Consider the following 15502-nt stretch of genomic DNA (forward strand, 5'->3'; position numbering starts at 1 on the left):
ACAGGATGGCACCTCAGAGTTGCCTGCTAGCCTGGTGAGGAGAGATAAGAGAATACTATAGATCCATACAAAAGGCAGCCTTGTCAACTGGAGCAGACACTTTATCAAGGGATTTTCAGCCATCTGAACACACAGCTATTTGGCTAACCAGTCCTTCTACTCTCCATCCAGATAGCAGCAAAGATTAAAATGATGGAGATGGTCCAAGATAGCTAGTTATGGTATAAAGCCTGGGTTCCTGTGTTGGCAAAAGACTATTCTATGTAGCTGGAGAGAGCATATTGAAAACAGGCAGTGGGGAAAGGGATGCACAGAATGACTAGCTAAAAAATGTAAGATAAACCTCCCTACTCATCCTAGATACTGAAATCTTGTATTATTATTTGTATGGCCCATCGTTGCCAAGTGCTGCCTCTGAAAGACTACCAAACTGTGTCTTTCCCCCTTTTTACATTTTTCTTTCCTGATTTCCACATCTTCAGTGTTTCAACTATACGTAGATCACTGCTGAAATGCAGTGGCCTTCTAGGGTAGGAGAGAAGTTGAGGTAGTTGTGCAAAGCTGGACTCTGACAAGTAACTACTAGTCAGTGAAGAATTCAAACCAAAAATAGATGAAATGAGCTATACAATGACAGTGCACATTATTTGATCTTAGTTTTGCCCTCCATCTTTTAACAGTTGGCACTAAGTGCAAGTCAAAGTACAGATTATCAGGAAGGACAATAGTTCATGCCTGAGCATTGACTGGGCACTATTTTTTTGCTGCTCTCCTTATTTTAAATCAGTTTAAGATGGTATTACCATTTGTATATTAACATAATGACTTTGCTTTTAAATCTTGTCCCTCTGGAAACTAATTTAACTGAAGACTTTTTTTTTTTTTTTGTGAGAAGAGGGAAAATAGGAGTATATGTATTCATTATTTTACTTGTGTTTACTCATAGGTAATAGCAGTGCCTCTGGATTTCTACTGCAATGATAAAAGCGCAGAGTATGAACATAGGGCATTTAAGGAAGGAGGAAGTCTTGAAACAAAGCAGTGTATATTGAATGGGGCACCTGAACTAGCAGCTGATTACCTGAAACGATGTTCCCAGTTCTTCCCAGAGTATCCGGGAGGGTTGTTGGGGGTCAGGCCTCAGAATGGCTGGTCTTTCATCAGGATACCAGGTGAGTTTCTAATTCCTTTCTAAATTTCTATAGTGGAATAGATTAATGGGACTAGGAAAGTAAGGTCATCTGTTCTTTTTCCTTTGAGTGAAAAAGTATCCCTTTAACTTCTTAAAGAGCTCTGATTTCTACCCATACGTTGTCTGGAGCAAAGCAGCCAGTCGGGGCAGAACTAGTTTAACACAACCTTTTCTGGTGCTTAACTCAATAGGGCCGGCCTTTGGGGTTGGCGGCTGGGCTGGCTGCCCAGGGCAGCCTGCCAAAGAGGGCGCTGTGTGCTGGCCCGGCCCCTCTTGGCCAGCGGGCCCAGGACTGCCCCCTCCTCCCTGCCCCTTCTTCCCCTTCCACTTGCTCCTGTCAGCCAGCCAGCAGCAAGCTGAGGGCTCCTGCCAGTGACAGGGGCAGAGAGGAGCCCTCAGCCCCTGCGGCTCTGCTCGAGCCCCACCTCCTCTGTCCAGAGGCTCATACCACTTGGTGGAGCGGGGGGAGGGGAGGCAGCAGGCCTGGGGGTTTCTGGCTGCCATGCACCTTGGACAGTTGGGCTCCCCAGTGGTGTGGTCCCCGCCTCCTCCCTGGGCTCCCTGGCCCCTGCCGAGCCTGGGGCAGTGCTGGTGGGAGGATGCTGTGCATGCAGCTTGCCCCTGTGCCCGCCCTGGCCCCACCATTATTTGAATGTGGAGGCTGGGGAGTGTGGGGGTCCCGGACCATGCTGGGCAGTAGGCAGCACCAGCACCCAGTGGATGGACACCCCAACCAGTGGGTCCTCCGTGCTCCAGGTAAGCCCCCTTGGCCCAGGCTCCATGGAGCAACTAGAGTCCCTTTTCCCCATCCCCCCACCAGCACCCCTGGGGGAGACAGACCTCCCCCAATTCCCCCTGCCCCATCCCCCCACTAGTGCCCCTGGTCTAGGGAGGGATGTGGGTCGGGTCCAGTTCAGGGGGTTTGGTCTGGGGAGGGACGTGGGTCTGGTCCAATTTGGAAGGTTGGCCTGGTGTTTTGGGGGCACAGCTGGTCCTGATCCTAGCCTCAGTGCCTCTCTGCCTGGGGGGGAGGACTAGCAAGACTAGTATGAATAATGGCACTGTAAATAAAATGTATTAAAGTTTCATATTTTTTATTTTTAAAATGTCTTCAACAGTTTTTAAATTCTCCCCAATTTCATATAAAAATTTAATTCAAGCCCTGCTAGTTCATATGAGAAATGGGAAGGATGTGATAGTTCCCTTTTAGTGGGAGCAGCACAGGGCTGGTGTTTTGGCCAGCTTTGGCTTTTGTTAGCTGTTTTTACTCTCTCACTCTCACCCTCACTCTCACTCACCCCCCCCCCCCACCTGCCCCCCCCGCATCCAGGTCACTTTCCCCGACCGGGCTGTGAGGCATCAGGAGCTGCTGCTCTCATGCCCCTCTCCTTACGCAGCCCAGGCGGGGAAAGTGACCTGGGTGTAGGGAGACCAGATGTTGCTCCTCGCTCCCCCCCTCACAGCCCTCTAGGGGTGTGCGGGGCAGAGGAGCAGCAGTCCAGGGGGGAGCGAGCAGCAATGTCAGCTGCTTCGTGCATCCAGGTCAGTTTCCCCAGGTGGGTGCAGGAGGGGGATGCAGGGGTTAGGAGCGAAGGGGGTGCAGGGATTAGGGATGCAGGAGGGGAAGCAGGCCTTTGGAGCAAAGGGAGGGAGGGGAGCCTGGGGAGCCCCTGGTGGGGCACCACACCCATGGGGGCCAAGGGAACCAAAATGCAAGTTCGTCCAGGGTGCCATTTTCCTGTAGGCCGGCCCTGTAACTCAACCAGCATTTTAGGCAATAAAGAGATGTTTTTGATTGCTAGCCAACAATACTAGGGCTTTGTTTTTTGCCCCTCCCCTTATCCCCTGTCCTCCTGCTAGGCACATATTCAAAAATACTTCTTCTATCACTGCTCCAGAAAGAAGACTCTCTAGAGATTGGTGGATAGACAGTCATTTCACAAGTGCCTCATGTGAGCAAGTCCACTGAGACACTATGGTATTGGCCTAGGAGGTCTGTTTGTCAGTCCTCTGAACTAGAGGATAAACATTACACTTGCAGCAGTCTGCAAAGAAAAGGCAAGATGTGGGGAACCAAATATAGGGTGAAATGGCCTGAGAGGCAAAGGCGGGTGGGGGGGAACGGGAGAGGAGGGGATGATTCATTGGATTTGGACTAGAAAAATCTGTGTTTGCAACATGGCAGATTCGCTTAAATTCTGGGGACAGGGGAAGAAAAAGATATCACTGCAATAATAAAGCAATCTCAGCCTTCATTTTGATCCTCTTGATTAGCCCATAATTCTGAGCATAGGTAAATAGCTCCCAGTTTGATTAGCAGTGACATTCAGTAGCTGGGAATACTGTTACTTTGCAGAATGATGGACCTGAACCGTGGCCTGCATGAAGCACTAGAGATTAGAGAGATAAACAAGAGGAAAAACAGCTCATGCTGCCAGAATGCTAGCTTGTTCCCAAGACCCTTTTGGGTCAAGGTTCTTTGGAGGGGGACATGAGCAGGGTAAAAGGAAAATGGTTTTTGCTTGCTGCTTTCTGATTTACTAAGAATTCTCATAAGGGAATTGAAGACAGGTTATCACACATACACACTCTGACTCACTATTTAGTGGGGCTAATATACCTGCTGAGATAGTTTCAGATTAATCTGATTTACACTGTGTGGTGAAATCTTATGCTGTTTGGTCTCCAGCAATTATACAAAATCAAAAGTTTAATTACTGCAGCTAAAAGAAAATGGGAGGGATAAATGTGTTGGGGTAAAGTAGGTGGGAAGGCATGAAAGGAGAGGTGCACGAGTATAAGAAAGTTTTGTGGCTGAGGTGGACCTCAAAAGATGAGGATGTGTTCTGAAAAAATCTTGACATCATTCTGCCACTTGCAAAAGCTTATAAAAGAAAAAAGTTGGAATTAAATATTGTTTGAATAACAATACACAAGAATCTTGTGGGTGTGCACTCATTATAAGTAACTATATGGTGAATGATGCAGGTGCAAGGTTAAGCATATGGGTGTCAGGGAGAGAGAGAAGCAAAGGTAAGCAGGTGGGTGGTGGAGGAAGTGTATACCAAAACTGGATTAAGGAAGTGGATGTCGGTTAAGTGAGAAATAGAGTAGGTTTAAGTTTGAGTGCTGAGAAGGGACATAGATGCAGGGACAGGGGAGCAGTGTGTATGTATGGATGCAGGTATGATCCAAGTCATTATGGAAAATGAATAATGAAGCACCGAAGAAGCAATTTGATGCAAGGATAAAGCCCAGTGAATGTAAAATTGAACTGTGGGTGCAAAGCTTTAAAATAGGTAGGTACTGAAGCAGCTTCTATCTCTCTTAACCCTGTCCCCATCTCTCTCTGTCTGAATTCCCACTACCCTGGCAGCAGACGTAGTTGCGATCACTGTGGGAATCTCTTGAGGCTTTTCCTGTTCTTTGAAAGAAAAATGGTCCCGGATTAAATGGCAGGAAGCGTCTGAGTCCTTTTAGCATCGATAAAAAGCACTGGCCTCACTGGCTGTTTACTGTGAGAGCCAGCTAGCTCCTTATTGACCCCATTGTGCTCTGCAGACTGCCCGGGGGGAGGGTCACTGGAACCCAGACTCGTTCTCTCTCTTTCCTCTATATTTTTATATGTCCAGAGGGGCATTTTCTAATTCCCCAGGGGTCCATGTGTCTGGCCACAGTCATCAGCCAGAACTCTCACTGAAGTTTTTCTGAGTCATAATCATTAGTGACTGTTTTCCACAGGCTGTAGTATCTATAGCACCCCCTCTCAGCCAGCTTAAGTCCATCCGCTGCCTGGCTGGCTGGCTGTTTTTTATTCTGTTGACTGAAGAGGCACCATTAGGTCCGCAGCCCCTTTCCTGCTGATGTTGATTACAGGACTGACTGCTTTTCCTCCTCTACTTTATGTAGTAATAAATAATTTGTTGTTGGGCACAGTGCAATCTGTAAGTCATAGGACTGGTTGAATTTTTTTTAATGAAAAAAAAAATTTCAGTGATGACATTTTGTGCTGGAAAAAAATCACTTATTTTGAAATTTTAGCAGAAAATGTCAACTAAAATTTTTAGTTTCAAATTTTGAAAATTTCATTTCCCCCCCAAAATTTTAGAGAAATTCCACTCACTTTTTTAAAAAAAACTTTTTTCCACAGGGGATAAGAGAGGAAAAGTAAACACAGTGGGAGAAAGTGGGTAGGGAGAGAAAATCCTTTTAACTTTTTTCTAGTAAACTACACAATGTTGCTTTCTATTGGGGATAACAGAGGTGGAGAGGATATGTGCCCGATCATGGCTTTGCAGAAGCTGTCTGTGGTGCTTCTTGAACACTAGATGGCAGTCTTTAAACATACAGAAATTTGAGTTTTGAATAATCAATATTGTCAAGATAGGACACGGCAACACACAAAATTAAAACAAACCAATTTTCTCTTCCAGATATAAAAATATTCCCTTTGATACTTTTTTCTTGCTTTCCTGTTGGTTGTATTCCTTGAGGGATCTCTGCCTAAATTCTCAGTAGTTTAGTTTGTTCTGCATGCCAAGAGATTGGGATCAACAGATTATTGTTGTACCGCTGACTGTTGACAGTGTGACCTCCTTCTCACCTGACTTAGAGTCAAGGGATATCTGCTGATAAGTTGTCCTTAACTTCCAGTATGCATCCAGTTGTTTGTAATTGTTTAAAACATAGTAAACCATTAAAGGGAGATGGTTGGAGCCAGTGATGAGGCATCTAATGTTTCCAGTTACCAAAACTTAATCCCCTATTCACACTTGTTAAGAGATTGCAGAAGAAGAGCAGTAGTATTTTGCCTTTTGAACCATGCCAAATGTTCTGCCTAAACACTACAATGGAATCCTTTAGTTGGGTTGCTTGTCTCAGCATAATTTCTTTTGGCAATCTGACTGGACAGATTTTACATTTGAACAACCACTGCTTGTTATTTCACTTCTTCCTCTCATACTCATCCCACTTATAGTTAACAACCACATCAGCTTTTTTATCATGTCTAGCATCTTAATGTTTCATAACTAATGAAGCTAAATAACTTAATTCATCCTGCAGTGGAAAGCTAGCAACCAGAAGAACAGCAACATTAAATGGGTCTTCATTTAAAAGTAAATGTATACCTTTTTTAAAAGATCCCAAATGTGTCAACTTAAACCAAATGGCTCTTAAAGCATTTCATCTGTCACTTACCTGCCAAAGCCTGAGTTCAGGGTTCTGTTTTTCTTAAGAGAGTCGATGAAATTACTAACACCATTAAGGTGGCTGTGGTCTGTTTTAGAGGTAACTAATGCCATCATTTGCAGCTGGCAAACATCTGAGGACTTAAATTCAGGTATTGAACTGTCCTTCTAGTGCTGCCCCTATGTATATTTCACTGCGGGTGCACGTGCACTTCATGCGCCTGGAGTAAGAGAATTCTTACAAGCAGTGTTGGTTGGTCTACACATGTGCTCTTGCTCTCCTCATGCCTCAAACTAAGGGTATAAAGGACAGAGAAGATCAACCACCTCTCCAGTTCCTTCTTACCACTATGTTGCTTGAGTCAGAATCGCGAATGTTCAGAACAGTTACTTCATTGTTATTCTTCGATCTGTAAATATTTTATAGTTTGCCTTTACTGTATTTTTTGCTTAGTTCTTAATACAATAAAAGCTGTTTTATCTAGCATGTTGGGGGAGTAGGGGGTGCCGGTAAGTGAAGAATGCCGGTTAAGTTAGAGGGAGGGAAGGAGTTTGGGTGTGGGAGGGGGCTTGGGGCAGGGGATTGGGGCACAGGAGGGGGTACAGGCGGGTGCCGGATCCAGGGGCGCTCACCTCAGGCAGCTCCCCACAAGTGGCGGTCTGTCCCAGCTGCTCCTAGGTGGAGGCGTGGCAGGCAGCTCTGTGCGCTGTCTCTTCCCACAGGCACCGCCCCCGCAGCTCCCATTGACCGTGGTTCCCAAGCAATGGGAGCTACAGAGCTAGTGCTCGGGGCGGGGCAGGGGCAGTGCGCGGAGCCACCTGCCGTGCCTCCGCCTAAGAGCAGCTGGGACAGGTTGTGGCTTGTGGGGAGCCGCCAGAGGTGAGCACACCCTGGATCCGGCACCCCCATTACACCCCAACTCCCTGCCCTGAGCCCCCTCCCACAGCCAAACTCCCTCCCAGAGCCAGCGCTCCGCACCCCCTCCTGCACTGCAACCCCCTGCCAGCCCTGCGCCAACTAGACTATAAACTGGAATTTCAATGAAGATCAGAAATGCCGGTTTATAGAGCTTTTCGGTTGGTGAAGTGCCAGATAAAACAGCTTATACTGTAATTTTAATAAGTTAAATTCCCTGCGTGGGGGAGCACCCACCTCCACCTGCCCCAGGGAGGACAGAGACTATTATACCAGAAGATGTTTTTCTCTTCCGTAGCCTCAATTTCCCCCATCATCGGGACCTTCTGTCACTAGGGAGATCTCTAAATGGATTTCTGGCTGTATCCTACTCAGCTATCAGCTGTCACATCTTCCTACCCTATATGGAGTAAAGGCTCATTCTACAAGAACACAAGTAACATCAGTGACTGCTTCAGGAAGTATCTCTACTTTGCATTTACAAAGCGGCTACATGGAGTTCCATCCACACATTCACAAGACATGATGCTCTAGTACAGGACTCCTCTGCTGACACATCCTTTGGTACAGCAGTCATTCAGATAGTTCTGCCACCTGCATCCTCACACCTTCCTCCTCCTTGAGTACCGCTTCTCAGTCACCCACAGTAGAATACACATTGGAACCAGCACTCAAAAAAGAAGTTACTTACCTTATAATAACTGGAGGTTCTTTGAGATGTGTGGTCCCTATCTGTATTCACTACCCACCCTCCATCTCTGCTTCAGATCATTCTTGGATTTGCGGTAGAGAAGGAACTGGAGAGGTGGTTGCTCTGCTCCATCCTTTATACCCTCAGTTTGAGGCACGCAGGCCCATGCCTGGACCAACAGACACTGCTTGCAAGAATTCTCCAACTTGGCATATGCACACAGTGGAATACAGCTAGGGATCATGCATCTCAAAGAACCTCCAGTTACTAAAAGGTAAGTAACTTGCTCTTCTTGGTGACCACGTCTCGGGATTCTGTAGTTGGAGGAATCCAGAGAGAAGGTTTGAAATCATTGAAACAGTGAACCTAGTTTGGCATGTTTAAGTCCTGGCAATGCAAGCACGTTTCCATCAAATGACCTCCATGAACATAAGGGAGGAAGAGATTGATTGTGCACATAGAGAGACCAGCAAAAAGAGCATTACGAGAATCTAAACAGGACAAAACAAAGGCGTGATCAAAGGTGTCTGTGTCAGTAAGAGTGAAGTGTAAAGACAGTGTCTGACAGTGTTGCTAATGTGGTAGAAATAAGCCCAGAAGGGGGGGCATTATGGTCATCTAGTTTGACATCCTGCATAACAGGGCATAGAATTTAACCCAGTAATTCCTGCATCAAGCTTTTAACTCTGTCTGAGCTAGAGTATATCTTTTAGAAAGACATTCAGTCTTGATTTAAAGACTCCAAGACATCCCTTGATAAATTGTTCCAGAGATTAATTACTCACTGTTACAAATTTATTTTCTAGTCTGAATTTGTCAAGCTGTAGCTCTCCAGTCACTGGATCTTATGCTTTTGTCTGCTTGATTAAAGGGACCTCCACTCTTAGAAATGTTCTCCCCATATATAGGTACTGTGACAAAGTTCCTCCTCTATCTTGGTGGGTTCTGTGCTTATTGGCGGATTTTCTTGCCTCAGAGATTCACCATGTGGGTTGGGGAACAGCCCAGAGACCTTCCCCTCTGGAAGAACCCACAGTCCAGGTCAATTGGGAGGTTTGGGGGGAACCTGGGCCCACCCTCTACTCCATGTTCCAGCCCAGAGCCCTGTGGATTGCAGCTGTCTATAGTGCCTCCTGTAACAGCTGCATGACAGCTACAACTCCCTGAGCTACTTCCCCATGGCCTCCTCCAAACACCTTCCTTATTCTCACCACAGGACCTTCCTCCTGGTGTCTGATAATGCTTGTGCTCCTTAGTCCTCCAGCAGCACACCCTCTCACTCTCAGCTCCTTGCACCTCTTGCTCCTAGCTCCTCACACCACAAACTGAAGTGAGCTCCTTTTAAAACCCAGGTACCCTGATTAGCCTGCCTTAATTGATTCTAGCAGCTTCTTCTTAATTGGCTCCAGGTGTCCTAATTAGCCTGCCTGGCTTAACTGGTCAGGTTCCTGATTACTCTAGTGCAGACCCTGCTCTGGTCACTCAGGTAACAGAAAACTACTCATCCAGTGACCAGTATATTTGCCCTCTACCGGACTCCTGTACCCCACTGGTCTGGGTCTGTCACAGTACTTATAGACGACTAAATCACCTCTTAGATTTCTCCTGGCTAAACAAATAAATTAAGCTTCTAACATCTCTCACCGTAAGGCAGGTTTTCCAGCTCACCCTGTATAATTGACCTGTCCTTATTACTTACCACTAATAATTTTGTGCTAACTGTAGACTTTGTCATAAATGATTTTATATTTTCTTCCATATCATATTATTGATAAGCATATTGAATAGCATTGGACCAAGTACAGATCTTTGCAGGACTCTACTAGAAAGATTCCCCTTGGATGAGTTCTCATTTATTGTTATTATTCTGAGATCCGTCAGTTAACCAGTTTCTAATCAATTTAATATGTGCTACAGTGTTTTTTTTATAGTGCTATTTTTAATCAGAATGTTGTGCTGTACTAAGTTAAATGCCTTATAGAAGTCTGTTATGTTAGCACATCACTTTTGGTCTAATTGATACATTGACAAGTCTGCAAAAAAAAGAGGGGGTGGGTGGGAGTGTACCTGCTAGATTATAGGAAAATATACTCTCAAAATCTCAGGACTCTGCTACAACATGAACTATCTGCAGTTATCACATTCCATCCTGATTATAAGCTTAGGATGCAGGCATCAAAAGGATAAAGTTATCTGTGATCTTTCCAGCTGAGAATTTTGGAGGAAATTTCTTCACCACCACCATTTCCCTCCTCCTGTCTCCTTTTCAGTGGTAGTACATTGCTTATGCACGGAATCTGCAAACAGACACTCCTTCCTGGGCAAACTGCTGCTGCGGTGCTGAAGGAGGGAGGATATGAAAAACAATATTTAAAATGTCTTAAAGATTGTCAGCTGGAAACTGCTCTTAAAAACAAAAAGAAAACTAGAAATGAGGGGGGAATCCAGGCAGTGTGTGAAGGATGTTTTGTTTCACAATGAACCAAATTGTTTCTGTGTACTGGTAATACTGCTGGTCTTGTGCATGCATCAGTAATATGAATAATATAACCAAACATCAGAGGATGGCAATAGCATATGTCCAAAAGACAGAACTTTGATGTCTGTATGGGATAACATGAAGAGATTGCTTATAATTCTAGTGTGGACATAGTCTCCAGTGATACTAAGGGAGAGGCCTTGACAGTGGGACATGGCTATCTAAATGAGGATCAAGTCTTATTTGTGTGGACATGATTCCCAGGTTGGAGAGGGATGTAAATATTACTGAATGGGAGCTCTTATACGCCAGTTCCAGCCCAAACCAGCAAAAGTTACTATAAACAATGAGGTTAGACATGCTGGCCCGAAGGGAGCTTGCAGCACCTCCAGTCCTAGTCACTTTAGGAAATGATACTGCAGTGAAACACTACAAAGTTTCAGAAATAAATCCTTTATATAAGCTTGTTACATGTAGCTGTTTCAGCTTTTTACTCACTTGTTTCTCACCCTCTCCTTCTCAGACAAAGAGAGCCTGATCACGGACAGTGGGAAGCTTTATGCTCTTGACCTTCTGTTGACACGGCTGAAATCTCAAGGACACAGAGTTCTTATCTACTCTCAGATGACACGGATGATTGACTTGCTGGAGGTAGGTGGTGGATTCTGAAGATACTGATTTGAAATCTGTCTCTTTTGATACAATAATTGTAATTTTGATCAGGCAAATATGGCATACAATTATTATAGGGACGCCCAGGAAACACATTCTCATACAGAAGTTTAATGGACATTACTGATGAGTGTAGGTGAGGTATGAAAGGGGGAAGATAATGGCCAAGGATGAAGTTGGTATTCGTTGTTGAAATATCTTCAGTCTCTGCCTCAGAAGTGAAATTTCCATTGGATTAGTTTCTTGGGTAGGTGAGAAGAGTCTGTCTTAGAAGAGGAATGGGTGAGAACCAAAATCATAAACCAGGTGGCCTATTGGTAGAGCTCTTAACTGCCGTATGGGAAATGAGTTCACTTCTCAATACCCTGTCTCTGTGGCTGCAGGGTATGAGAATCCTGCCAAAGCAGCACATGCATCCCCCGGAAGAAGGGATGCATTGTGTCTATTAATGCCAGCCCCTCCCTTTCAATGAAGGATCAGCATTAATAGCTTTGTGATTTTGCAGTCCTCTCCCACTGGAAAGGTAGCGGCCATGATGCATGCTAGGTATGAAATGGCTTTGAGGTTTCAGAAGACCACTGGAGTGTGTGTGGCTGAGGGTGAAGTTTTCAGACTGAATAGTGTGGCTGGCAAATATGAAAAACATATGAGGCAGTGCAATTTCAGTATTGCTGGAACATCAGGGTCCTGTGATCATTCAGGTGGCCTCTCATAAGTGCAGGTGGTGGTTATTAAATAACATTTTATATGCTACAGTATCTCTGCCATCTAGTCAAGACAACCAGGAAAGTATTTTCAGGACTTAAAAATGTGCAAAGGCTGAATCAACATTGGGTATAGGTCACAAATTCTGGAGTCTACTAGGAGTTCCGCTGACATGAGGGTTGGTAGCCATCTGCATGCTGAGTTGTATTTCTACTGCTATGAGAAGATCTCACATTTCCAAATGACAGGAGGGATATAAGGCTGCCTTTCTGGATCTTGGCCAATTCCCCAGCCTGCTTCTCTTCTTGCAATACTGGACATAGTTCAGTCTTGTCCCCAGGCATTAAAGGCTGTCCACACCCCAGATTGTATCTCATAAGTCAAAGAAAGTGGCAGTTTAGTGCTCTCATTTTGTCTGTTAGCATTCTAGCTTTTAAATCTTGTTGTGGAGCACCAGTGAGCAAACTTTCCCCCCATGATATCTCCTCTCCCTCAGGGAACCAACATTTTCCAGGGCTCTGTTCCCCAAACTGGTCCACTTGTCAAGATCTCTTTGTTTGTCCTCTTCCCCTATCGTGGCAGAGAAGCTTGTGCTGAGCAAACCAAAGGCCAACAAGTGCTCCAATTGCAAGAAAATTCTCTCAGGAACTATGTCACTGCTGCTCCGAGCCCTTTGATCCTTGCTTTACGAAAGGAAGGGACTGGACTGCACATTGGGGTGTTTTCTTCTCACGGTGGTAGCCAGGACTTCTCCACAAATATTTTTGTAAAATGTGGATCTAGCCTCATTGATGCCAGGGAACAGCAAACCCAACACACCTTGCTAGAAAAGGTGTTCTCAAATGCAAGTCCCATAATTTCCCAGGTCTTTTCAATCCACCTGAAAAAGGAAAAGCTCCAGGAAAAGCTTCTACCTCAAGTGGGTAATTGAGTCACTTGTGCAGTAGTCTGGCCTACTGTCTGACTCTCCTTCTCAATAGGAGACTCTTAGTTGTTCTGGCATCTACACCTGTATTACTTCTCCAGTTGCGTACTGGAGCACTGAGGAACAGAGTCTTTGTTTGGAGAATAGAGGGCACTACTTGCCGCCTTAATCTAGAAGGGTGTGGAGGAAGTGTGTATGTGAAGGGTTGATGAAGTGTTGTGAATCCATCATGCAAAAGCATTTAGGACGTGGAATGTATCAAAATGCACAAGTTCAATTAGATGCACCAAGGCTGGTAGATGCACCAAATTTTTTGTTCTGTGAGTGCCTATGTGGTAACAGGAACATGCACATTTATTCTCTTTACCCACCTTTGCCTGTCAGCTCTCTTCTAATTAGTGAACATGATAATGAAATAGGCAAGGTTTAGAAGACTTAGAAGTTATAATACTCATGGTATTTCACTATTTTGTCCTCTCCCAATAACTGTGCAGATAGGTAGAAAAGTGGGATGGCATGTGAATGTGGAATTCCATGGACTATCATGTGCTCTCCCAGCATGGGTGTGGCTTTGTTGACAATCACTCATCAGAGAAGCTGATTATTTTTTCAGCGTTCCAGCCCATGCTTTAGGGAGCGGATATTTGTGGTTCAGAAAAACTATTGAAAAAAACAAATAATGATGTAAAGATACATAAAACATTGGTCTTCTCAGCCTTGATTGAGTCTCTGTAAACGTAAATTACAGTTAAATAGAGGGTTCTGCACTTCACATCAGTGTAGAAAAAGTCAAGTGCCCTTATTTAGAACAGTTTTGTAACAGTGGTGTCTTCACTTCTAGTGAAAGAGAAAGCTTAATGAACTTACAGAAATACACTTTGGTTAAAACAGGGGCTGAGAATCAGTTGTGGATACTATTCCTAGTTCTACAACTGATTTGCTCTGTGACCATAGGCAAGTAACTTGTCTAGGCTTGTCTATAAGTTTAGTTGACAGGGTGGTAAAAAATGTTTGACTTCTTTACACTACAATTTCTACACTACAGCTCTACTACCAGTGGAAAATTATGGATCCAGTTTTTCCTAAGGGTGTCGATGTACCCTTGGTGCTTTAATTCCCTATCTAAAAAGATGGGGAAAACACTTACCTACTGTGGTTAGATGTTTGGCTGTGGGTATGTGTTCTCCCTGTGTGCTGCCCCAGCTCTGCGCAGACAGCCAGCACATCAGACCTTGAGCGAACTGCCCAATAACCACAAGAGCCATTCAAGTACAAAGGTGCCAGGCCAGGTTTATTGTTGACAAAGCATGGTAATAGCACCTGGCAGACTCTCTGAGGATACTAAGACATGTATGCCCATGACAGTGGATACAGCTCAGTGAATGGCAGGGCTTTCCATTCTCCCCTTAGCTGGACAAAAATACTCCCTCTGACATGCATCTTTATTCCCTGATACAAACAAGTTTGTATTGCCTCTCTTCTGACATAGTTAGTTACTGCCCTCTGACGTGGCTAGTTATCACCTTGTACATGTTGGTTCGATCAAAACATACTGTTATCCTGACCTTATATTTTAGGAGGGGTCAGTGTGTTCCTGTTATCCTTGGGGAATGTTTTTGTACCATCCTTAATATCAGGATGTTCTGGTACCACTTAATATCGGGATGTGTTTGCGTGAGTATTCTGTGCTTAGCACTTCTGAGGAATGTGTATTTTTGCAATATTAGCTCTGCTCTTGCCAGATTCTGTGAGCAGGTCCTGCCTCATACTAGGCCTCTGATACAAGGGCTTATGTCTTCCTACTAGACCTACCACATAGAGGGGTTGGAAGACTTATTTAATGTTTGCACAGCACTTTGGAAATGTTAAATATTCTATATCTGCTGCTGCTGCTTATTGTTTGTTAAATGTTCAAAAAATGCTTGGATACTCTTGGATGAAAGGCACTACAGAAGTGCAACATATCGTTAATAGTAGTAGTAGCTTATTGCTGCTTCTCTGGTTCACTGAGTATTTCAAAATAATATTTTGGCAAAGGTAAAAGATAAGATAAAATTAAAGAATACATCAATCAAGAATATTTCAAGACCGAGGAAACTATAATGAAAGTGCAAATATAGTATTCAACGTACTTAAAAAGAAAAGAAAAAAGTGTGTGTGTGGCGGGGGAAGGGGGAATAAATAATGCAGATCTGATGATTCCGCCTAGCTCATATTTTTAATGTTCTGTTTATTTCAAAAGCATAAAGCTAATTACAGGTAATATCCATAATAAGCAGTGGCTAAAGGAATTAAATGTTAATTCAACATGTAACCAGAGCAGATATAGCAATTATAGAAACTAATGAAATCTTAAAGAAAAAATAGCCTACCCGCAACCAAAGTTTTTGCCCCAAAAGAGAGAAATGCCAGAGACTCCATGAAGTCCTCTAAGGGACTTCACTATTACTATTGGTTTTACATGGAAATATTCAAATACTGCAGTAATAGATGGCAGAATAAAACCTTAAAATAGATAAATAGCAATTATGTGAAGTGGTGCCACTATTTTAAAATGAATAACTCCCTGTGTAGACAATCCCTAAGTCCAGTACCTAAACGCAATGGAGCACTACTTTAGCAGTCTAGTAGAACATCCTGTTGTATCTAGTTAGTGCAGGTTTTATCGTAAACTGAGTTCCCTGACTTATGTGGGTTTGTTTTAGAAAATAAATGTTCTTTCAGTGTCATTTT

General features: G+C 44.1%; 1 protein-coding gene across 1 annotated transcript in view; it reads left to right on the forward strand.

The window, feature by feature from the left end:
• The window catches only part of INO80 (INO80 complex ATPase subunit), a 117122-nt gene that overhangs the window by 81194 nt on the left and 20426 nt on the right, over positions 1–15502 (forward strand). The window contains exons 26-27 of the mRNA XM_005284688.4: positions 947–1172; positions 10991–11118. Coding sequence (XP_005284745.2) covers positions 947–1172; positions 10991–11118 — 354 coding nt within the window. The remainder of the gene's footprint in view (positions 1–946; positions 1173–10990; positions 11119–15502) is intronic.

This window comes from Chrysemys picta, chromosome 4 (assembly GCF_011386835.1).
Source record: "Chrysemys picta bellii isolate R12L10 chromosome 4, ASM1138683v2, whole genome shotgun sequence".
NCBI lineage: Eukaryota > Metazoa > Chordata > Testudines > Emydidae > Chrysemys > Chrysemys picta.